Source organism: Etheostoma spectabile, chromosome 24 (assembly GCF_008692095.1).
Source record: "Etheostoma spectabile isolate EspeVRDwgs_2016 chromosome 24, UIUC_Espe_1.0, whole genome shotgun sequence".
Lineage (NCBI taxonomy): Eukaryota > Metazoa > Chordata > Actinopteri > Perciformes > Percidae > Etheostoma > Etheostoma spectabile.
In genome coordinates this window covers 2004185-2030828 of record NC_045756.1, presented here as the reverse complement: position 1 = coordinate 2030828, position 26644 = coordinate 2004185, and the positions used below count along the sequence as shown (strand labels likewise).

The 26644-nt window shown below is 40.7% G+C and overlaps 1 protein-coding gene across 1 annotated transcript in view; it reads left to right on the top strand.

Annotated features, from left to right (window-relative positions):
* Nucleotides 1–26644, top strand: part of ncam2 (neural cell adhesion molecule 2) — a 369830-nt gene that overhangs the window by 109764 nt on the left and 233422 nt on the right. Inside the window, 1 exon segment of the mRNA XM_032506714.1 lies at nt 17046–17353. Coding sequence (XP_032362605.1) covers nt 17302–17353 — 52 coding nt within the window. The 5' untranslated portion in view covers nt 17046–17301.

Here is a 26644-nt window from a genome sequence, read left to right as displayed (position 1 = left end):
TATATATATATATATATATATATTGCAAACACCTTGTAAACAGCTTTTTCACTGAGGAGACACAATGTTTTGATGTTGATGCATGTGAACATTTCAAGCCCAGTTAAGAAGTACACTGTCATTTACTAACACAAATAATCTGAGCCGGTGAACCAGATCAGTACTCCACAGGTCTCTGTTAAGGTTAGATGATCCATCATGTGGAAATGCTGCAACATTGCAATGTGCTTACTCAGTGTTCCACACATACGATAGATTGTGTTTGGATTGTAGATCAGAGTGGTCTCTCTCTCTCTTAATCACCCTCTTCACAGTCCCTGTAAACACATACACACACAATTATGTACTCAACTCACAAACATCATTCACAAATACTCTTTGCCTGCAGTCATTAGAGTCCCATGAGCTCTTTTGCTTGTACCTCTACAGTCCCGTAGATCTCCATTGCCAATAATCTTTATAATTGATGTTTCCCTTCTAAGCCTCTAATGATGTTTTTAGTATTTATGGTTACAGACAGCCAGGCAAGCTGATTCATAATAGTTTCTCGCTGCCATTTTATTGGCATGGCGTTTCTCACATTCACATCAGTAAATTAATTTTGACCCGCCGATGCCGTATATCACAGCAAACCACTGCGCACTGTCTCTCTCCGTGACCAGGTTTTCTTAAGCTGTTGTCGTAAAGAATGGTTTATCGATCCTCCCCGCTGACACTTTAATAAGCGCTTTGCATAACAAGTGTTTTACTGCGGGATAAATCACGTGGGCTGGTGGAAGCTGTCAAATGCACAAGAACACACACGTATGTGGACACAAAGCAGTGGGAGTATGTAAATAAAGGTTGAATGAGGAAGCATAAACGTTTTTGCTTCTTCAAAACAAATGTAATTGACAGACATAAGCGTGTAAGCTTATTTTAGCTGAGTTACATATTCATCCAAAGAATTTCAGGATGATACACGTATCAACTTTCAACCACTTAAATAATGGCTTGCCTGTTGCTAGCAAGTTAGCCAACACCAGCAGATCTGTGAGGAACAGGAGGAATTCAATCAGGGAGATCCATGGGCCAGTGGCTAAGCATCTGAGTGAGATCGATGGCTTGAGAAGTAGGTCGCGAAGGGGGCAGCTCCCCAGGTACAGTGTTTTATCCCCGTCCTGTTGCCAGTCCTGTTTAGGGAGTGTGACTCCGGCCAAAAGCGCTGCATCCAGGTCCCCGAGGCAGCCCAGGCCTACCGCAATGATATCATTTAATGTCAGCCATGAGTGAAAGTTTCTCCAACTTGCGGAGGGCTGATTGATGGCTGTTGTAAATCAATGTTGAAAGTGCTGCGTGGGGTTTTATAGCTGGGGAACATAGCTCGGTGCGGGTATACAACTCTCCCCAACCCCGGGTGCTTTTTTCCTCCCTTGTACTATTCAGGGTTTTTTCACTTTTCAAAATAAATGCGCAATAGAAAGAAAACTAACCATGTGTATAACGTGGAAAATCCCTGTAGGTATAGCTACTCAAATTGTGTTGACTAGTATTCCTTAGAGTGAATTGTGCCATTGCTCCATTGTCCTTTTGTCTATTTATAACAAAAGAAAGGTTTTTCTGAGCATCACAAACAAATGTCAATGTAGTTGTCTGTTGATGGGGTAGGAAAGAGGTTGTAAAGAGTCTGGAATAATCTTGCACATGGATATGACGGTAGAGAAATAATAACCCATGTAAACTAACAATAGTTCCAGATGAATAATGTTGGTTGTTAGTAATGATGATGATGACCAACTTGCGATTAACAAGCTCTTGTTTTTGCCCTTGTATAATAAATTCTTTATTATTTTATGCAACTTGTAGGAGTTAATGGGTAACATTGACATATACTTATACATCATAAAATTGCAAGCTATTCTTTTAAAAAATACCTTTATCTTCTATCTATAACTATGTTGTATTTAAAGTAATGAAGATGAAAAAGAATGGGAATAAAATTGCTTGATTCCTCATTCGATTTTGCTAGCATTGGCAAGAAATGTTAACTGGAGGCTGGAGCCAAGTGCTCAGAATTAAAATCATTATTGTGAAAAGCTTTTGAAAGTCCAAAAATAGAAGTTAAAAGCCTTGGTGAGGATGCATAGCCCTGCCATGAAGTGATCACTAACCACTGGATAAAAGCAAAGGAAATCAAAGATTTTGATTAATCTGGTTATGCAATCATGCAAACAATATGTGTGTATTTGTGTGTTTAGAGGCAACAGCCACGTCGGTCAGCTGTTTGTGTCTTCGAAAGAGAGATAGAAAAAAGGAACTGTAAGATCTTTAGATCTCTAGTTTTGAAACTAGAGCTAGTCATCAGATTAGAATAAAATAATATCATTGCGCAATATGTATTTTTGCACCCAGCACCAAGCAAAGACAGTAATTTTGTTTTGTCACGAAGCAGAAGGGAAATGATGTTTCTGCTAATTTGCCATTACCAAATTGTTGAGAAATGCCAATTTTTGGGCAACTTAAAATATGATACGCCTCCAAAACAGCAAAATACACTTTGCACACCAAAAACATGGTTGGTAACGGTATTATGTTCTAAAACAATACCAGGGTTCAAAGTACAGACCAATCACTTAGTTTTGTTTTGTGGTGTATTAATATTATGCGTGACAGATATATAAGCTCAAACACTATTTGGGCATACCAAGGCATAGAGTAAATAATAGACAGGTTTTTCATTTTAGGCCAATTATTTTACCCCCCAAAAAATAATTGCCTTGCAACCTGCATCATACCTGAAAAATGCAGATACTGCACTCTGGCTCAGAGTAAAACAAACTTTTAGCTTACTTTTCCATTTTAACCAGTTTCATTATTCATAGTCTAGGTAAAGCAAAGGACTCTGTCTGAGTTTTGCTAGGTGTCACTCTGCTTGACCACTATTAACATTCATATTGTCTTCAATATCATAAATTAATTTACAATTTAAGTAGGTATGTATGTGAGTTAATGGTAGTTTAACCTCCTCTAGTCACTAAGATCTGCTAAGCTAGGTAGCTTTAGCATGACATTAGCTGTGTTTTTGTCTTTTCTATCATGATTTCGCTGTTACTTCATTTTCAGTAGTTTAGTGGAATAACATGTTTTTTTTGTAATTAGTTCTAAATAAAAAATGGCTTGCAAAATGTTTTTACAGAAATTACAAGTTTCCGTGTCATCATATTTTTGTACATGTTACAACCAATGTCAAATTGTCCAATTCATCTTAACTCAAAGCATGCAGTACATGCAGGTTTTGGTTTTGTAAGTTAGTATTGACGTATATGAGATATTGTTACATCAATCTACACTATGATCTGTAATACTCTGCTGGAAAATGATGCTACAGCAGTGCTGCTTGGTGGCAGGATGAACATGTTTCTTCTGGTCTCAGAAGTGCTCTCTTGACTGTTTCTTGAACTCATTTTCGATTCATCCAGCATGTTTGTGGCAGTGAGCTTGGTTCTCGCTGTGAGAATGATTGGTATTTAAACGAGATCAATCAAGATTTTCCCTAAACCTTTAATTCAGCTGCAGTTGAGCTCTGGCAGGGTCACTGTGTGTTTCCCATGTGATTGTTGGTGTGCTGCTGTTGTGTATGAAATGCCAGAACAATAAGCTACTGCAAATCCAGGGAATCGAGCTATGCACGTCATCTTAAGACAATGTTCGTTGGCACTTCCTTGTCAGAACAGCTGACCAGATGTTTTCAGCTCACACCCTGTGTCGAATCAAACAGATCATACTGTTCAGAAGAAATAAATCTATTTAACTGATATGCAGTGCAGGAGAAGGAAGCAGTAAAGCACTGAGCTGCTAATGTTTAATATGGTTCTGCATGCATGGTTGTCCTGAAGGTCCCTGTAACCGCTGATCAGTGAATGAGTATGTGACACCTAAAGGGAAGATATGAGTTATTGTCAGCTACTGTAACTGTATCCGTGCTGTATGCACCAGTGTGAGGGTACTGTGGCAATGTGTGTGGCTCTCATAATGTCTTTCAGCCTTAGAAATGAGAGGTCAGTGCAGCAGTGACAATGTTACGGGAGGTCGTCGGTACAATCCCCAGACCGACTGGATGAAATCTGGGTGGGGAAAGTGAAAGAGCAGCACTTCCCTCACGTCCCTCCCTCATCACCACCCCTGACGCGTCCCTCCCTCATCACCACCCCTGACGCCCTTAACCCCAACCCCTCCAGTGGAGTGGCAGGCTGTGGTTGTACTGGGCAGCTTCCAGGTATGAATGTGCAACCGTGTGAATGTGACTGGTCATCATTGCAAATGAGAATTAGTTCTCAATCGACTTACCTGGATAAATAAAGGCCAAATAAAATTAAAATAAATCAGCTGTCCCGTCATTGTAGGTTCCTGGGAACATGGATACAGGACTTCTCTGACCTGCGGGCTATGTTAAATCAAACCTTACATTACAGTTCTTAGATTCTCATTGCATACTAAAAAATGGTTGATGGGGATGATTTATACTAAAAAAGCTCTCATATTCCATCATCATTGTAATGTTTCCTGGATGTAAACTTTATTTTTGTGCTAACAAAGCTTTAAATGAAGAGTTAAGAGTTAAGAGATGCTGCCACTTTGGAATCTATCTGGATTTAAGGATGAATTTAATCAATTATTTATGTAACTGAATGAGTTGTTCATGATTTGACTCCTTTTTTCGAGAAATCATTGCAGCCATTAGCTATATGGATGTGGTTGTTTCATATTATGAAGTTCATTTCTCATCAAGATCTATCTGTGTGGTAAATGTGCTGAAGAATGATTCAAACTTGCAGTTTGGCTGTAGCTTACCTACTTTAAGTCATGATCATTAAATTGTTAAAACGATACATTTCCCAGTTATTGATTTAAGCAAATTCTGTAGCTCAGTTTTCAGGAACTTTAAGAACACAGCTTTCCAATTCTTACTGCTGCCCCTGTTGACATGTATTTTGCATTTTTATTTTTGAAGAAGAAAAATAAGAACAAAAACTGCCTCAGGATTAAGCTGTGTCATTATTGCACTTTGATTCCAATGCAAAAGCTTTAAAAGAAAATTATTGGCCATTATTGCACTGTGGCAATTTGACCAATTATATGCTTTCTTGGTCTTTTAAAGTCACATAAGTTACTGCTCTAAGACACACAAACACACACACATACACACACACACACACCCGCCAAGTGATAATCTTCCTTACTGCATCTAGCGATATGAGGAAAGCTGACTTTTCCACATCAAGATGAGTGTGGAAAGGAAAGGCATTATCAGCCCCTGAGAAAGATAAGAGTTACGTCGCTGGGCCAGGAGTCCTGTGTAAAAATCCAAAGGTCACCCCATCTTCACATCACACAGTCTGACACGGAGAGACTGAAGGTTAGAGAGATTGAAGGGGTAATCCATTCACAAGGATGACAACCACACCTTCAGTTTCACCCAGATCTATTTTCTCCCATCACATTGTTTTATTCTCTGAAAGCAACATGATTGCAATATCTTATAGTTTGGTGTTTCAGGATGTTTTTGTTTATGCCACATAATGCATCATATAATACATAGTTTTTTCTCTCTCAGTAGAGAGGACATTACAACTGTTACCCATCTGGAAAGGTGACCAAGACAATAAGAGAGGCAGGGACAGTGAGTAAAGTACACCTGAAGCAGACCACTGAACCCTGGTAACAAAGTAGCATATTAATTCTAGTGGAGCTCCTTGGATAAGTGGGGCCCCTGGGCACTACACACTCCGGATATAATCATGAATTTACTGCATTTGATAACATAATAAAATATACAATATATTGCTGAGCTGTAAAATTGATTTAAACATTCCAAGACAATCATAAAGATGAAAATTGCAAAGGCTTTATAAGGGGAGAAGTTTATTCTGCCTGTAGATGAGAAGTCAGCGATACACACGCCATCTATTTGTCTGGAAATTAAAACGAGTTAGTTGAACTATGCGGGTTTTTGCTAAATTATATTCTTGCAGCAATCTGAAAATAACAGTTCACAAACAACTTTCACTTATGGTAAAACAGTGTCTGTATTTAACGGTTCATAATATCTTCCATTTATCCACACACTGGTAGAGATCTGTATACCTTCACATGTTTGTAGGTTTTTTTTATACCTACAGTATGGACCATTTACTCCTTTAGTGCCATTTGTTTGTGCAGCATAGGTCATCCAAAACAAATAAATAACAGCACTGAAAGGTCTGACGGTGCAGGGCTCAGTCCTCCTCCAAGTGTACTGTGCCGAGGTGCAGTTTGTCAGGAGAAAAAATGCAATACAAACTCTTTTAGTTTCTACTGCACAAACTGTACATCCACTCTCTAAGAAATAGCCCACACAACATCAGGTTTTCCTGGGTAAAAGATGGATGTTGACATCTCATAGCCAGCAGTTCCTCATGTTTGAAAAGCCTGGCTCAAGAAAATTAAGTGAGGGCAAATTGAAGTCTGATCATATTCAGCTCTTTCTTCCCTGTGCTCTAAACTGCTACAGTAGAGCGAGTGAAATACAGGCAAGTGCATAGTGCTTGCCAAAAGCCAGTTCTCAGTGGGTGCTGGACTCCAACGAGGACGTCCATTGTCACTTAATCTGTTTGTGATTTTCGTGGACAGAATCTCTAGGTGCGGCCGCGGGATGGACAGGACATCAGGATAGAGAATGATGTAGTTCTGTTTGCCTAATCAATCCGTGACTTTGCACCAGGTCAATTTGCACCCCAAAGTGTCAGCACCCCCAACTCTAAGGTACTCTTTTAGGAAAAGGTGGATTGTTCCCTTCCCTTTTGGAGTCAGTTGCACCCTCAAATTAAGGAGTATCATGAGGTCAACCGGCAGATTGGTACGATGTTGATAGCAGGGCTGAGACGATATGCTTCTGTCCAGATTCAATTCTATTATGATACATTGGTGTGGTTTTCATTTATTGTAATTCTATAGTATTGAGTATTGCAATGTCCGTTTCCCTCTTTTATGAAAACAGAAGTTGAATGATACACTTCTAGAGACAATATATCATTAGACAGTTCTAAAAACTAATAGTTTTTTTAGAAAGAGAGCACATCACATGTCAGTGAGCCAGTCTTACATTTAATTAATTTGTACATAACATGTATGTCTTGCATGTTCTGCTTTCAATCTGTTTTGCTGTTTGCTGCCATTGGTACCGCATAAACAGAAAATATTTAGGGGTTAAAACATTTTTTTTAAATAACACAACATATGATTTTTTTATTTTTTCCTCCTGCCCTAGGTGGCAGTATTTTCATCCCGCACTGATGTGAGGACAGATTAACGGGATTAAGAAAATAATCCTTTGACCCTCTGGCAGCATTTTTCTTAACTGTTGTGACAAAGAGTTAAGTATGAAGGTGAAACTGGATTTGCAAGTTGGTTGACCTTTCAATTTGAAAATTAAAGTCTGGACCACTGATCATATTCAGCTACAACCAAGCTGTGACCATGACCAAAAGAATAGGATACAAGCAGCTGAAATGAGTTTTACAGGGTGACAACTGGAACTGACTCATTTGCATTGTAAAGCCAATTGATGGGATAATTCGTCCCATTTGAAATGGGATCACCTTGGGATACCCAGGAAGAGGTGGAGGAAGAAGCTGGGGAGGAGGGCATCGGGCCACTTCCCTTAGCCTGTGAATTGATTGGTGAATAGAGGAATCCATAAAGCTTAGTTTGTGCACTTACTCTGTTATTAAGTCCATTTAGAATCCGAATGTGTCTTTAAAACCACTAATGTTCTTGAAATCAGAAACTGTGCACTCAAATGAACCAAATACAAAACAGACTGCACCTTTCTCTGGTTTAAGGTAAAAACTAACTGCAGGTACAATCAAACCTTTTAAGTGCCTCCTTAGTGTCGTTCACCACAATCTTACGATGTCTTTAGTTCCTGGCCATTACCTATGACATTACTCCCAGCTTGAAGAAATTTGCCACACAGTGCGGAGCCATTAGGAATGAAAAGTTCTCAAGGGCTGAAACCCCTCTTGGATTTTCTCAGCCTCTGGCCTGATGACCGGGCAGTGTGTCGGCTGAGCCTAATCTGACAGGATGCTAATAGATCGGCTAATTAACATAATGTCCACCCATTAGGAGTGGTTAACCTTTGACTCATCCCACTGACTGACTGGATAATAGGAGAAGCAGAAAGAAGCACACAGATGCTTATGCACTGTGAACTTGTGATATTTGCAAATGATCTCCACACTTCACACAGTCTGTGCACACGTACGCGTATGGGAGCAGTCGTAGCTTTTGATACAATCGGACACACATGCCACTGCACCCAATGGTTCAGTCCTTCAACTATACTATCAGCTTGGGTCACCATAGACGACAGGAGCCCAGAGCGGTCAGGCGGTGGTCATTTCACCCCGCTGAACTACTCTCGCCATTTCACCCACATCGATGAACCTAATCCAACCGCTTTCCACAGCCTTTAACTTTGGTCTGCTCCTCCAACCACGCATGGTACACACGCACACAAACACACAGACACAGACACACACACACACACACACACACACGTGCGTCCTCGCCACTGATCATTCATGATGCCTCATTCCACCTCATTTCCGCAGACCCTTGCTTCTTGCTAATTGAGGCGGCAGCGAATACAATTATGGTGAGAATCATCCCGGACTGATGTGAGGACGGATTAACGGGATTAAGAAGATAATCTGTTGACCCTCTGGCCCTGACGCAGTATGAGGCTGGGAAGGCAATTTGAAGCAGAGAGAAAAAGAGATAGGGGGGCTTTAATGAGCGGGATGACGAAAGCCTCTGACCACAGAGAGGCTCGCTAGGCCTGCTGCTGGGGGATTACTTTCTGCAAGACTCCCTTCACAATCTCACCTAACCCCCCGCATCCATCCCACTGCCCACACACTCACTCCTGCTGTATGGATGTTCAGGAACAGCCCCCAGTACGTGCTAATAAAGGTTGCTGCTTCAACAAAAACAGCAACATGTACTGTGTGCTGTGTGAGGAACAGAGCTCAAATAGTTAATATTGACAGTCTTTAAGATTGAATGCCTGTTTGAGTAATAGAGGGTCAGATGAAGAGAACATAACGATTAAATACTCACTTTTTAAAATTGTGAATTGAGTTTGCCATGCTGTGTAGGCTGACATAAATCATCTTAATAATTACAGACCCCATGGAATAGACACTTTAATTCTGAGGAAAACTGTCAATTCCTGGAAAACAACTTCAATGATGACTTCCTGCACAAAAAGTCATCAACAATCTCATTGCCCACCTCTCCTTTAGTCATAACTCTCTCCTCACCTTAAAGCAGTATTATTTTTTAGCCACTTACAGTAGGGGAAGTGGGACAAAATCAACATTGACATATTATCACCTTTTAACGATATGGCTAACATGTCAGCAAACAGTCAGTTACGTATTTATACACCCAAATGCCATGTAGCATCATTTGTGTCCAGAGGGGCAGGTAGTTTCCAATGGCTTTGTCTGAGCTTTTCTTTGCTAAAAAGAGAGAAGTTGAATTAGTCGAAAGACTCTAAAATGTTTTGTGGAGCTAAGGGGTACTGCACAGTAGGCTGATAACTGTCTCTGTGCGCGACACATTGCGTCATTTGACCCAATGCTAATGAAAGTATTGATTAGTCCAGCTGTAATTAACACCCCATATACACTCAACTTTATGAACACACCACAGTAGGTGGTAAATTGTGTCATTGAGAAAATGGGTCATAATGTGTTGGTTTAATGTGTGTGTCTAGAGGTTAGAACAGTAAAAAGTCTTTGGGAAAAGTCTTGTCCTTTAGTCTTAAAGTGCTACATAATTGATGGGAAGATCCAGACAGCTTAAAGTCCTAATTGTGGTGTTAAATTAATGACCAAATGACCCCATAAACTGTGTAAACAAATGAGTTTTACAGCTCATGTGTGACAAGGGCAACTGACAGACTGTAAAAATAACTCATGGATGCTTTTGTGATACCTATACATAAAAAATATGCTTAGTCAAGCTTTAAGTGTGAAACATCCTGCAATCTTTTCTGAATACATTTAGTCTGGTGCATTAAAATGGCCACCATCAGAATACAAAATATGAAGAAATCCTGTTAGAAACTGGCTCAAAGAACATTGTTAACAAGGAATTATCAAGATATCCTCCAAATTGTCTGTTCCATCTTAACTTTTATCTTTTCTCCTGCAAGTAAAGTATATTTGTAATTTATTTTTACCATATGACCTGTCAGGTATCATCCAGTAGAAAGCCTTTTAATGTAACAGCTGTGATACAGTTGTTGATCTGCGACACTCTGGATCAATGGACTGAGATTAAAAATGATGTCTAATGGACATTTGATGGGTTTAAGTGATGCTTTTGATTTAAGCTGCGAATCATCTTCCCTTGTCTGTCTCACAGAATTGTCTAATAACGTGAGAATGAAAGGCTTTCCTTCAGAATGAGATTTTCATCCTTTGACACCTGTCTTGTACTTTTCAAAAATGATGAGAGCTTAATGTCCTTGCTTGACAAAATTAATATCAAATGTACAGAATGGAGGCTCTAAAAGTCCTGTAATTGCAGTCACTGTTTTGCAGTTATAAAAAAAGACAATGCTGCTTGTTGCAGTGCTGGGATATTTCACAAGCTTTACTTGCTGGGACATATGGAATAAACATGTTGAACTACATATATCATATGTAGTACAACATGTTTCCAGCAATGCAGTTTGATTAGACAAGATGTATTTCTTAATCATACATAGAAACTTGCCACAAACTTACAGAATCTTTCCACCTGGTTAACATTATTCTGACATGAAGCAATCAATAATGCCAATAAAGTCAACCCAAATTAGTGCATTGAAACTTCACATGTAAAGTTCAGTGATTTATATTATAACTATGGTATAAATTCTGTAACATAGATATTTGTAGAGGCTCAATAAGATGTCCCAAGGACATCAACAAACCACTCCCCAATGCTATATTAAAAAATGGATGGTAGACATGTTATATTATATATTCATCATTCTGTGTTGCGTCCGTATTCCCTTTGGTAGATTTGAATTTCAACAAAAGCAGAAAAAACTAAGTGTACTCTTAACATAGGAATGGAAGGAAAACTGTGACGTTCAATCTCTACAACAGATATGGCCAGTGCAAACTCAGCATGACCCAATGTCAGAATTGTCACATTTCTGAGAATAAGACCCAGGTTGGAAAATACCTCTTTTTTTTTTTCTCTTTAAGTGTGTTAAATTTGTCATTTTCACTCTCTGGCAAAAGTGAGATTGGGAGACCTTGATCTAACTGATAAGAAAATGTCTATCCACTGGGAATCTGTCTTCCATCCTGCCTTATTTTAAAAAGATACTTTTCAGTTGCTGTTTTTTCACTGTTCTTTTGAAAATTTGAAAGAACTATTTTACCTCTCACCAAAAGGCACTTTGCTTCAAGCAAACGTACCATAGTTGCATAGCAAGAGAGAAAGCGACTAGAGGCGGCACTTCCCACAGGCATCTGTTCGTTGCATACAGCGTTCACAGACTGTCCAAATACAATAAGCCAGGGGATTTGCAATCGATTCATGTGTGGATAGAAATGTTGAGGAAACAAAGTCGACACCAAGATATCAGCAGGCGCTTTGCAGATACGGCCATGTGTGAATGCGTGTTTCACAAAGACTGAGAGGCAATGTGTATGCTGTCCGTGGTTTTTATTACCAAGGGGTTCAGTGATTCTTCTATCTGATGTCCGCATTGTGTGCTGAGTCAGGAGGCTGTCTTGGCCTTTTTTTTTTTTTCAATCACAGCCCGGAGCGACTGGTCACCCCTCTAGGCCAAAAATAGCAACGACTCACACTGTCATTTTCCAAGGCCACATTAAATTTGAGCTGCCATTGTTGTACTTCTTGTTTTGTTTCAATGGATTTCAATCAGTTTAGTTTGAATCGCTTATTCCCACAAGGACGGATATTTGTTTTGCAGATGAATCCCAACCCTAGCTTTGTTCTGTGTGTAGTTTTGTAAGTAGGTGAAATAATAGAAAAGGTCACAGAACAAAATTTCAAAGGGCAACACTGCAGCGGAACTTGAATATGCAAATTTAGATAGTGTACTTTGTTATTATTGTTATAATATTTCTGCTCAGGCACTATGAAACGACATGCTGAGGTTGACAGTCTGAGCATGCTCTGAAGGGGAGGACCATCTGGAAGTCCTTTCTAGGCTGACAGACGTTCAATTTATCTAAGTCTATCACTTTGGCCCATTCACTGTATACGCACAACTCTAAGCATGTGTAATTTTTCTGAATCAACATTGTTCCAGTAGCTTTGTTCTCTGTCATTTTCTTTAAAACATTCTTGCACCACATTAATCATAATAATCTTGCTTTTCTCGTGTTGAATGTAAAGTGTGTTTTGTGTGTGAGAAGTTGCTGATGCAAGCTTGTTTTTCACCGCCCCAATTTTGAATACACAATGTTTTCTTTTCACTTGAGGGACAAAAAAACACTTAAGGCAATGATGTGCATAACTCTATTTGTTTCATAAAAATGTGCAGCTTACTTCAATGCAACATTATGATGCATAGTGTGACATAGCATCGAGGGAGCTAATGTTTTGACTTGCAGTGTACACCCGCTGGCTCGTCACTTTAAGAGTAGAGGAACATATAAAAATGTGTTTTTTTTTTCTTTGGGGAGATCTGTAAAGAAACACGTTTATATATTTTGAAAGGCAGAATTAAAGCGTTGTGAATTTGCCCCGTCTTTCTGCCATAATACCATAATACAGGTCAATACTCACCAGGTGTGTCAAATCCCAGAAATTTCATCAGCCTTTTCACAAAGAAGAACACAGTCGTATTGGAGGAAAATACTTTTTTCCTCACGTGCACGTGCTTGCAAGTTTTCCTTGGAAATTTAGTGGAATAGAAATATTATACTAATGCTGAAAATACTATTGTTAAATTCAAATTCCTCAAAGTGGTACTTGCAGTAAGTACTGTGCTGGAGTGAACATACTTCCCCCCCCTGAACTGAGCTGTTGAGAGAGAGATTAATGATCTCTAACTTACAATTTGTGGTATTTGTTGTGATATCCACAGAGGTCATGGTAAGCATCGAGATGCTTAGCGTTTGTGAGTAAGCAGGGCAAAGCACATTTGTTCCGAGCTAATGTGATGAAAGCTATTTGTCCCCCACGCAATGACATCTAGGAAAAGACAACGGTTGTCCCTGTGTCGATATCAAACGTTTCATTTTGCCACGGTGTTGTCACATTCTGATGTACAGTAGGCGTAATATTCGCAGGTCAAACTGAAGCGCTTTGTAATGCAAGCATGGTGCTGCCACTTCTTTACGTCTTTGATTTCACTTGAAATGACAATGGGTCTTTAGCCCTACTTGATGCCGTGAAATGTTGACTGGTTTAAGCTTTACAAACACCTCAACATTTAATGATCTGTGCATGCGACTCCTTAATTCAGCCATTTATACAAAGCCATTTACTTGGGTTACTAAGGCAACAGGCTCACTCAGGTGACAGCGGTGATGACGGAGTTTTTCCACTTGGTGCAAAACACTTACTCTTTTTTCCCCCCAGCACAAAGGAAGCTACATTATGCAATACCTTGCAACAGTGAAGTGGCGGGTCCATACCAGTGACAGACTGTGCCTCTAAATACATTTAGGCATACCCTGACAGCACGTATTGTGCTGTATTCATTGAAAGCAAGTGGAAAATGTGCCTTTTAAAGCATGTAATCATACAAAATATAGTTTGGGCTGATATATGTACACTTACCATTCCAAAAGTGTGACGAGTGGCCGTGCTCTGTCTCCATCGACTAACATGTAATTTGACCATCACTATGAATGTTGCAATAAGTGGTGGTTTTTACAAGCCCTGTCCAAACATATCAAATTAAAATCTAGAGAACTGTATATTTAGACTGTTGTGGATCAAAGCACCCAAGGAAACGTACATGAACATAATTAGAAGGTGTACAACAGCCCGGTCAGGACCTTCTTCCTGAAAGCAAAAGCTATTTGCTCTTTACACAATCTTTTTTCATAAATGCCGAATAGGTAATGTCAAGTGTTTTCACTGAGGTTGGATTACGCTGGATTACAAGGTCTCCTTTTGCACCTTCACCATCCTGCTAAAGGGCAGGTACCAGATGACTCAAGGAGCCACACTGTTGAACCGATTAAAACCATAATTTTTGCCCTCATGCCAAGCCTCACCGTAAGAGCTGAAGTGGAATTTACACTTGTACTTGTTCTGCAGAAGAGAACTTCCTGTTCAATTACTTTTTTTTTAAGATTATATTTTTGGCTTTTCCACATTTAATGGGGAGGACAGCTAGGTGAGAGAGACATGCAGAAAATCATCACAGCTCGGACCCTGGACCTCTGCGTCGGGGCATAAACCTCCATGTATCTGTGCACCTGCTCTACCCACTGAGCCAACCCAGCCACATGTTCACTTTCTTCTATAATGATCACCCCTTTCAAGAAGGTAGAAACCGAAGGACTATTAAATGGCTCTTAATGCAGCTGTATTACTATTATTATTATAGTTAAAAGTGACAATCATTGACTACTAAAATTGCATCAATTAAAGATAAATTGTTGTAAAAAAATAGAGAGGAAAATAGAAATCTGCTTTCCAGGCAGACCTCACTGAAAAATGATTGTTGCTCTCTTTTTTTCCACACCTTCCCAGTTTCCAGTTCGACAGTTTGACACAAATTGTACCGCAACGAAATAGTTAGAGCCAACAGCTCACCTCTAGATGGCTGTTAGGCAGGTTGCGACTTCTCCTTATCTCCCACTGTCCACTGCATCAGTCTGTCAGACGACGACTGGGAATTACAGCCATGTGTCTGTTAGGAGCACAGGTCATGGGCCAAAGATGAGTTGTCCTGAAATAAAACCTGGAGAGAGCCAAATGGATTGAAGTCCATCCAGCAATCAAACATGATGTCACCTGAAACAGCAATGAATAATTACGTGTTGGGTTGTTTTTTAATAAATACACTTCTCCAGTTTTCAGCATATATCAACATAACACACCATACGATTCCCAACTGAGAGAGACTTTAATATAATATTCATTTCTGTTTCCTTGGCAAGGTGGATCAGTGTTTTGTCACTTCATTTGTTCCCAGCAGAGATGCTCGAGAACTCCCTTTTTGACTCCATGTGAGGTGATAATCACTGCTTTCACATATCAAAGTTAGCCTTATGTTAGGACTTGTGAATATATTCATACTATGTTAAGCTGATAAATCATTTGCAATGTAATTGGTGTTCTCTGACAGATCAAAATATACAATATTTACTTTCTACTGACTATTTGCTCAACAAATTAAATTAAAGTTTCTCAGAGTGTTAAAGTTTGTGTGTGTTTGTATGCTAGCTCTGTTATGGACCAATGCCAATCTTTCCCAGGATGTTTCTTCTAGACTTTACATTTGGACGCTGTATTTTAAGATGATGTAGCTTGGGACTGCATTTTAAGAAATACACTGGATGGTCTGGTTTTTAAGCCAATACCATATTGAGTTGGACAACACTTGGAAGAGATAACAGATTTTAGCATGTCCTCTGGTTTTTAAACCACTACTTTTTTAGCCACTTAGGTGCAGCAATACAAGCTGTCATCACCAATGACAGATTGTCAGCTTTTTAAAGTTTATATGGGGAACATGTTAGCAAACAGTTGATTATTTGCTCATCGAGCAGAAATCAAACAACATTAGCATTAATTTTGAGTCTTGGTTCTGGCCACCTGATGAATGGTATTCTATTATTTACTCTCATTTTAGTTCTATTTTGGTCTCCATCTGATCCTGAGGGAAATCTGAGGTTTTGTAGCTGCAGAATCATCCACTAATTACTTTATATGCAAAATGCAAACTTTATTGATTTTCATGATGTAAAGCTTGTTATTAAATCTTTAAATGGACTTGCTCCTCAGCCTTTTTGCAAATACATCAAGAGTTTAAAGAGCTTAAGCAGATTCACCAGAGCAGCTTCAAGGGCCGACTTTAAGTTTCCATTCCGCAAAATAGTTTTGGTCAAACACAGATCCGACAATCAGGAGAGTCAGGACTTTTTCCGATGAACCCGCAGTGTTTCGGTCTGATAATAGTTGCAAGTTCTTAGCAACACCATCCGGCGGCCTGGCGTGCAGCCGCTGGTCAAACTCTGCAGCTTCCTCTTATTTCAATATAAAGCACATCGGTAACGTTGAAGCAACATTAGAAAACGTTTTGTACCTTAAACTAAGGTTTACAAAATCGTTTTAGTGGTTCATCAACTCGTAACAGGGTGAACGGCACTTCTGTCTACTTCCCCACTTTAAAGAGTTACCAAACCCTAGTTAATTCAGCAACTAACCAGTACACAATGTTTTTACTGTGTGCTTTGTCGTATCATGCTGTATCCAGTTTATAGTTTACCTTGTCTTTACTTGACTGTTCCAATCTAAGCATCCACTAGAAACACTGTGCTACTTGGATTGGGTAGCTACTGTGTACAAGGGGTAGAGTCTAAGCGCCAAAGACTTTTCTGCTCCCATTATCACTTAGAATAACTTTATCTTCATTCACTTATCTCCTTAAATGTCAGTGGGAGGGTAGCTCTTTAGAAACATTTTTGTGAATGACATAGTCATGTAGGGAAATTTCATAGATGTTGATGATGCCATTTTGGCCTGGACTTCTGAGATTAATAGACAGTGCTGTTATAGATGGTGGATTCCAGGGGCCCATAGCTGGAAGGGACCCACAAGTATGAGATATGGTCGCCAGAATTTCTAGGTACACCCCTGCTAATATTTAGGCAACTCTATTTCTGTAGCTATTTTTTTCCTTAAGCTCTGCCCCTTCCAACTTTACAACATGTTTAGAATATTTCAATGAAGTTCTTAAAAACGTAAACATGTTTGGCTTGATTTGCCATCTTCTTGTCGGCTTCTCTGCTTCTCATCAACAGCTTCCAGCAGTGAGGGTGGAGAGAAGTGGTGCTGAGGTGGGGGCGGCGGGGTCCACAGCGCAGAGAACTCAGTGCTCAGTGAACGAGCAGCGAGCGGGAGCGCGCGTATTGGAAGGAAGGGAAGGAAGGAGCTGAGGCAGATCAGTCGCCAGCGGAGCCCCAGACAGCGGATGAACAGAGCCGAGCGTGTGTGTCGCCCTTGTCGTTTTTTACAGCAGCTGAAAGCAGAGTCCGGCGGCCCGAAACCTGCCCGAAAATGATGCTCCAACTCGTCCATCTCCTCGGGTTGCTCGTCTGCGGCAGTCAAGGTAGGGACGCGTGCGTGAGTGTGTGAAACCCTCCAGCTTGGTGACTTTGTGGGGAAGTTAAGTGCATTTTGCCATCGTGATCTGCAGCAGGGAGAGAGAGAGATATAGAGTAAGAGAGGGGAGTGAGAGAGAGTGAGAGAGAGAGAGGGGTGGATTGTTTAACTGGACGTTGTTTTGTAGTTGAAGCACGTCTTGCAGGGGCCACAATGCTTTCTTACTGAAAAGGGGGATTATGATGGGGTCCCTTTTTAGGTTGGTTGAGCAGTTGAGATATAAACACTGTTCTCCCCAAACAAAAACTGTTATCTTTATCATTTGACATGGCCTACCTTCCTTGTTTAGGTTCTTTTTGTAAGTCTTTAGGAGCAGGCTTTAGGATGCTGCATTGTTTTGGTGTATGGGTCTTTTTGTTTTGCAAAGAGCTGATCTAATCGTAAAAATCAATGTCTCCCAACTTCAACTGGCATCATACATGGATAATCTGTGAATTACACCTAGGCTATTTGTGTGGACCACCGCCTCTCTTGCTTCATCCTTCTCTCATGTCCACTCCGTCTTGCTGTATACTGTATAATATGACTGTATGCATCGCACGGGGAAACATCTTCCTCCAGTGTGAGCGTCTTGTGCGCGGGCTGTGCATGGTAATACCGAGCCCATGATGCCGTCACACACTCGGACATGCTTGGGAAAGTTTGAGAATATGAGCTGCATTTATTATGTCAGAGTGACACTTCACCGTTAATTTGGGTTTCATGTGCGTGGCGCACCTGATCTGACTGGGCGATGTTTGTCTCTGCGCGCGGCCGCGTGTGTGTGGGTTGCACGCGCGGAGGGTAGCAAAGATACCTGAGTGACTAGTGCTGCTAAAACCAGCTCTGATAGAAAGCGTTTAGTCACCTTTGGACTTTTTTCTTTTTCTTTTCCTGTGTATGTTGCTTACTAACTGTGTCCTGGTCGGCGCGTCGCCGTGTCAACGCGAGCTGAGCCCCGCGTGCACTGCGAAAAATAACCAACTCCTGTAGCTTCACATATAGCAATAATCCATTTCTTAAAGCGAAAAACTATTCGCTTGCAGGATGAGAATAGTGCATCCCTTTCAGCGCCAATAACGCACATGCATTAACGATTTGTCTTTCTGTTGCAACAAGTCTGCATGGACAAGACGGGTCATCTATTCTCCGTGGCGAGATTTTTCCAATTGTTGAACGAAAACAAAATGTCTCAAGAGTAAAAAAACAAAAGATTTTGAGTGTTTAGATGGACCTTCTTTGCAGTGTGGCCACACTGGGTTCCTGGCGCACAACGGCAGGTGGGGGTAGAGCGCTGCAAAGTGGTGCCAAGAGTGAAGCCCTAAGCCACTGGCCACTACAGGATGTTGCATCTTGCTCACTGGACTACTTTTTAAAAAGTCTTTAGAGTAGTGGAGTTTAGGGAGCTAGGTTTAAAGGGTTTTGTATACTACAAAACTGATTTGTTTTGTTTTTAAACGGGTCTCTGACACCAAAAAAGTCTAATTTTAAAACTTGTACTGAGGGCAGTTGCATGTTATTTAAACTATAAATCAGTAGCCATCTTGCCTTATGGAGACTGGGACCAAACTGCATCAAATGGGAGTCTTAATGGTCTAATGTGTTTTTGTTTTGGTGGTTTGTGGCATGGAAACAGCAGCTGGACATCAAATAATGATTTTAAGAACATAAAGTAAGATGCCTTAGGCCACAGAGACAGTTTGGTTTTCCCCAACATCTTAAAAGGACTGTAGTTTATTGGCAGTTCATGTTTCCACCATTTTAAATGAATTCAACACTGCCAGTTGTGAGAGAGAGGAAGAGGAGAAAGATGGAACATCCCAGGTAAAACAAAGACCACACTGTTCATAAGCCTTAACTGAAATATTCATTGCTTTACTTTCACTTTGTTGCAGTAGTATTACATCACCTAACCAACCACTTTACATTCTTATCGTGTTTTCCCCTATAGCAAAGTCCACACAAATTGACCTATTAGACAATGCACAACTTGCTGTAATATAAATAATAAGGTTGGCTCTGACGTAGAGTATGTTCTGGAGTAGGATGTTAAATTCTCAGTGTATTCATCAGTGATGGGCTTTGGAGCGGACACAGAACCATCAGTGAAAGAACCAGAAAAGAGGTTTTACTGGCTTTCCCCAATGCATTACTACAGCCTGAGTTTCTGACAGGAGTCAGTGAGGTGCCTTGGCTCCTGCCACACTAACTCTGCAGATATCCTCTGGTCTCCCCCCTCTCGCTTCTAAAGGAAAACATTTGCTTTTCAAGTCCCAGCTCACCATCAACCCCTGCATTGAGTATGCATCCTTAAAGGTTTATGTATTTGGCTTTTGATGCTTAGGACAATGAATTATGCTTGCTTTGGCTCACCCGGGACTCGCCAATCTGATGTTAAGTGGCGTAATTAAGATATTTCGCTGTATCTCTGGGGGGAAATGTCAGTGGCTCAGGGTTTAAAAGATTTATGCCCATGCGCTTAAGTGTGTCTCTCATTGCACCCTGAGCCTGGGCTTAAGCATGCGTCTGAGGTTTGCTTACATTGTGTAGTTCTGGTTCATGTACATGCTTACATGAGTTACAGGGGCTAACGCGCAAAATTAATCACCTGGTGCTTATTTATAAGGGAAGTGCACATTCGTTCAGAAATTCCCATCACTAGTCTTGCAGGAAGAATTTTTTTGGGTTGTTGCAAAATCTGTACCCTAAAAGTTTCTGCTTTCCTTTATCTTGTACCATGCTCATAACTTGACAGTGGAACAATGCTGCACACAACTCTTAACACCATGCAACACCAGTCACAAACTCCTATTAAAGACCTGCAAAGCTGTTCACAAAAGAAATGGCCTGTGTCTTGGTCCTGCAAGGTAAAATTGATTGCATCATTTGATTAATAGACTAGGACAGAGAACCTACATATAGAGAGCCTGTGTATATATGAAAATGGAATCACCCCCTCAAGGCAGCCACATATGAGAAATCAATTTAAGGAACGACTAGAGTCAGCAGGCCCCTGAATTGTACAAAGGGCAATCTCGGTGTTATGGATATGCTATTGATTTGCCTGCAAGCTTTTGATTTCTCATGTGCGCCCTTTAGCGCTCAATCCACTCGGTTTGCATACAAGACAAGGAGGAGAGTGTTATATTCTCAACACCTGGATATATGAGAAAAACACTGCCAAGCATCTGTGCAGCAAGGGTTGTTGTCATCTTTTTTGAGATTGAAATGGCAGGAAAACCGAAAGGAAACGAGCAGTGGTTTTGAGATATGACGTTGCCATATCTCCTACCTGCATATGTTCCAGTCTATTTTACAAATTTGACAGTGTAACTATTACATTATTAAAGAGTAGGCTGTGTGACTAAAACTTTGCCCAAATGCCTGATTTTAGCGGTTCCAGGAAATACATACATATAAACTAATCTATGCATAACTACAGACCACAACAAATCAAAACAATCATAAAGAGATTCAAACAGACTGCAACGAGACTCCTAAAGACCAAAAAGAGACTAAATGACCACAAGAGACTCAGCATTACCAAGATACAAAGACACACATAAAGACACGAACAACTGCCCTTTTACATGCCTGGGCCTTAAGGATCTATTGTTTCATATTACGTCCAAGGACATAACTACTTTTTTTTAAGTTGAGGTCATCCTCAAGCTGTGCAGCCATTAGCTCACATCTCAGTTAACATGTTTAGTATCAGGGATTAGAACTGTGCTGCAAATATATTCATACTTATTTTAAGATGTATTATCTATTTAATGATACATTTGGGGATTTTAAGTAGCTGGCAATAGCAGAGGTAATGAGAAGAGAGATCTCACTCCCAACCAAAAGCTCCAGTCTGTGAATATTTGGCTTTTGGTTTTGAAAAACCTTTATTTAGTTGTGATGCATGGAGCAAAAACAGCAGCATGTTCAATAATGCCCTGTGCCAACCTCGGTCTACCGTATATTCACTTAGATTACCCACTATTAGCGTGGAAGTGACTAATGTACTCCTCGGGGAGTCTCTGCCAACCAGAAGCCAAGAAAATGTAGATACACTAAGCAGTCGGGGTCCTCTTGTAGGAAGAGTTTGGCGCCGCTCATCATATTCTATATTTTGAATCCCAGGAAGGGAACATTGGAAAGGATAGACAAGAGGAGTGAGAGGATTTATACAGAGGGAGGAAGAGATTATATTTAAAAATGCATTCAATTCAAGTGAATCTGATTGCATCTCGTTAAATTGCATTGCTAGAGATTGAATCAAACTATGGAGTCTCACTGTGCCAAAATTAATAAAATGTAATTGAATCCTGTCGAGACGGAATCAAATTAGGCCAGACTGACGTGATTGGAGAAGGCAGCTGCTGTGGTTGCTGTGGGTTTTTCTACAGTTTTACATCAGTTTGGTGCGAGCCAAGCAGAAGACCCTTTGGCTCCTGCGTATATGTGTCCTGCCAGTCTAAATGCCAGTCTAACTAGCAGACTAATAGGCAGAGCCAGGATGCCAGGGCGACAACAGAATCAATGGGCACACTGGCTGACTGACAGATAGAGGGAAGTGGTTTGCATGGTCTTCGTCTCTTTCCTGTTGCTCACTTAATTTCTGTAGCTTATGCATGGCATGTTCACACACAGTTGCGCACCTTTACAGTCTGCCCCTCCATTCTCTTGTGGGACGCAGCACTGTTGGTATTACTTTTGGGTTTGGACACCGGCAGGCAAGATTAAATGAAGAACACAGGGATGAGCGATATGGCAGAAGTGCTTCAGAACCACTCCAGTTTGGGCCGTGCATTCTGAGTGACCCACTAAGACCGTATTAATAACTACACTGGATGAAGCCTTGGGGTTTGCTTCACAGTGAGCTGATGTGAATCATATGCAATTGGACATTGCTGTTTTCTATGATATAATACATATATAAACAAAAATACATGGTGGCAGACTGTCGGTTTGTTGACAGTATTGACTTTAGAAAACAGTATTGTCAGTGACATCATCCATAGGATACTGATAGGATCTTTTTCTGGCCATATTTTCTAAGCTATAACAATTAAAGTTTTTTTTATAAATGTCTAAACATCTAAGTTTTTGTATGTGAGAGTGTTAATAATTGTTCTGCTACCTACCATGTCAAAATATTTGCCTGGATTTCCAAAGTCTAAAACATGCAAAAACTTGGGTATGGCCTGGAAGTTGCCTGAAAGTAAAGGAGAGACGAGAACTTTGCAGAAATTGGGCAAATTAATTGGTATGGGAAGTGAATTGGTACAGACATGGTTTCTGGAAGAGGCTGCACAGCTGATGCACACCCATTAATAATAATAACCTCTTTGAGTCATCATTAAAATGACTTTTTCATGGAATCAGGCTGATGCACTGCAACAGGTGAGATATACTGGAGAAGTAACAACACACTGTCAGACAAAATCTTGACTCAGAAGGCAGTTAGATGGATGTGGCAGGAAGGGGTAGCTGGAAGGCAGATTAACAGGCATGTGGATACGCTAACATTAGGACACAGATAATGAAGAGGAGCCATCTTTTGACAGCCAAAGAACAATATTTTTCTACTTTCTCCTGCTGGATGTGGGCCTTGCATCGATTTAGCATTAGAAAGTTCTAGCCCACACAGGCTGACATGTCTATATGGTCAATCACAGTAATTGAGTAAGGAACTAATGCTAATTGTAACTGTGCTGGCTAGCACACACTAATGAGAGAGTGGTGCAGGCTTTTGGACACAATGTGATGAGACGAGCCAGGGAGTGGCCTTTTATCAAGCAATCTTAAATGGGCTCGTGAGCTTTGAGTGAAAACCTTTTTGTAGTGAAAAAAAGTTGCTATGTAAGGAAAAGCCTCTGATTCATAAGGTTTGTGGGCTAGGTATTGAAACTTGCTACTTAATGTCAAGTACTGAAAACTAGCATTGGATGTCTGATGAGTTTTGTAACTTGATTACTTATTTGTTTAGATAGGTCCACAGTTGCTTGTTCTTTGGACAAATCAGCATTTGGTTTTAAAAAGTTGAAACAATGCACCACAAGGTCCTGTTCTAAATCTTTCTGAACTGCCAATGATTTGTAGTTGCAATTTCCATTTTATTAAGGACTTCTCGACCATGTTGGTCTTAAATTAAGAGACAGAGAGTTAATTTGTCATTTTTTTTATATCACAAACTCCTCCTTGGCAGCTGTTTTTTTCCTAGTTGTCATTGTGTTGCATGTCGGTGTTCAACGTCTTGTCTGTTAGCTTATAAATTGAGATTGAGATTTTAAAAATTTCATAAACACAAGGATTGTAATATTAAATGAAACCTTTTAGGAATCTGTGATTCTCATTGTTTTTGGATGTATTTGTAAGCCTTTGGGACTTTATTTTTGATGGAGATGTGAAAGGAAATGACTGAGCCACACTCAAACTGTAGCAGCATGATTACATGGTCAGCAGCGTCTTATACCCCAAGGCCACCAGGCCAGCTTGTTTTAAGCTTAGATAATAACATCAGAGGCATCAATTGATAAAATCAGCTCTAACATCAAGTGATAGGTAAACTGAAAACTTCACTGTTGTTAACTTAATGATGTGAACCAGTCTCTTTGTTGGCTGGCATCAACTGCTTTGTACTCTTTTCTCTGCTTGCCTTGCAGTCTGAGTTTTCCTTTGGGATTACAGTATTACATTATCTTGTGTTGTATTATACCTATCCTATTTCCTTGTATCCATTAATCCATCCATCCATTCAGACATTGGGCCCTGGGCTTGTCATTCCTGCTGGTTAATTAAGCCAAATTATGATTGATGGACTCTCAAGTGAATAGCTATGTGGTCCCCTTGCTGCCAATCACACCTCACAATGGTCTCCTAAACAGTGGTTGAGACATAGTCTGCAATGTTGAGGCCATATCCTTGTGTGCTTGGCCCCCCCAGTACTTCCCAGCAATAAGATGGCTTCAGGTTGTGCAGTATCCTTGCAGGGATTGGTTCTGCTGCTCAGAAATGATGCAGAGACCATCTTGAAAAGGGATCCGTTTTCTCAGATTTCGTGCCTGGTGGCCAATAACCTTTTCTATGGAAGGCAGTACTTGATGAGGAATAGATGAGAGGGAGTGAGTGATAGATGAGAGGGAAAGATGGGGGGAGAGACAGACACTTGAGACCTGGTCGCTGTGCAGCTGAATAGCTCATAGTGAGGCCAAACAGTCTCTGCTTCCTGATTGCCTCTACATGCCAGGCAATCTTTAAAAGGAATCTCCTAATGCAATGTGGGCCAGCTTATTTTTGTTTCTCACTCTTCTCGTTTGAGTCCCCCCCCCCCCCCCCCCCCCCCCCCCCTTTCATTTCCTTCCTCTTCATGTGCCTGCTCTGTTCTGGGGTCCTCCCACACGAGTCTCATCACAAGCATCTGCAGGGGGAAGATATCCTGTTCTCGCCTATGTGGGAAGCCTTTCAAACAGCACCCATCCTTAATGTTATTTGCTTGGGAAGCCAATGAGGATTGTTGTTCTGCTGCTCAATACAGTTATTAACAACTATGGATTTTATGTTGCTCTACTCTTTTTTTTTCAGATAAAGCTGTTTCAGGGTTGTTCTGTCAAGCGTGTTATCTCCCAAAGTAATAATGATGGTCTTGCAAGCACTCATAAGGTGCACCAGACACAAGTGTAGGCGTGCTTTTAATTACTTTGAATATATGTGCACAACTTCCCATCATTCCAAGCTGGGTTGCTCCCAATGTGGGCACTCTGGGATCGTTGTGTTCCTGCCCACCATTCGTAGAGTTACCAAGGATGCAGGGTTCCATGGGAATACCCAAAGGATTTCTCAATAATTAGAAAACCTGTCTTATCTTCACTTAGATGGTATTTTTACTGACACGCTGGCACTTGAGGTGAATAAAGTTTTCTCACGTGTTGGTCCCAGTTCTTCTTAGCCTTTGAAATCAGAGGATCCCAGATTCGGGACTCGGCTGAGAATATTTTTGGATAGACTTCACTGTCGTACCTACTAAACCTTGTTTTTCTTTTCCTGTTTGTGCACAGAAAAGTTGATCCTTGTTATTGTCATAGTCTTAGCCATCCTTTCATGTGATTTTAAATGCCTCAGGGCTTGAGTCTTGAGAGAGCCCTGTGATCTTCTGCGTTCACACATGCCTTTGTAGCCTGCAGGTCCTTGTTGATAGAGCCTGATTGTAATGAGCACCAAAGAGACCAAATCACAATCTCAGCATCTTAGAAAATGAATTCTGTTAATATGTGATGTGACAGTGATCAGTTTACTAACAGTTATATATTATTTGGCATGTTTCGTTTATGTTCAACTACTTCACAATTTGGAAGATACATTTAGAAAGTTGTGTATTTGTCCAATGTTGGCAACCCATAAAACTTACCACCATCTTGTTAGCTTGAAATTCCAGTTGATGTGGTTATACTTCAGCAGAACTTTTTGCAACAGAACCAGATTAGATTTTCCAGAGCATGCTGTATTGTCGGACCAGAGTGTATTCCAGCTCGCTATAGCCTGTATGTTGCTCCAAGAACCAAGATTACTTTTATTTCACGCTGCTTTTCATCCATCCTGCAGTGTCTGGAGTAGGCGACCAAAAGAAATGATAGATCGTCTCGGCACTTGAGGCAAAAGCTCCCGCCGCTGACATGGAGAAACAGTGCAATGCAGCTCCTCAGTCAATAAGCAACAAGACCTTTCGCTGGAAGCTGGAAAAAGGGATGCAGTACTGGCTGTGGCAGCTTTCTCCCCAAGGAGGCGGCCTGAGCCACAAATTAATAGAGCACTCCCACATGATCGGGGAGTTTCATTTGGAACCGTCACGGTACATAAAGCCCAACATAAATGAGGAGTTCACTTAGGTCCCCCTCCACTTCCTCAAAAGTCCCCAAATAACCTGTGTGATTGTAACACTCTGCCCCCTGTTCCCCCATCTATGCACCTCCCTCCTTGAAACTCCTAGGCAAGGCTTTGCCCATACTCATCCTGGTTCAATTACCACAACTCATTGCCTCCTTTTTATCCTTTCAAAGTGTGTCATGCTTATCCTGCTGCCCCTATTGGTCTGCATTCCAAAAATACTACCACAGTATGAGTGTGATGCAAAATGTTCCACAAAAACAATCCAGACAAGGCTTTAAATGTTTAAAATGATAAACACAGCACAATATTTGACTTGAATCTGCCTGCTCTGATTTGTTGGCCTGCAAATTTTGAGCGCATCTTAACATTTCCGCATTCCCCC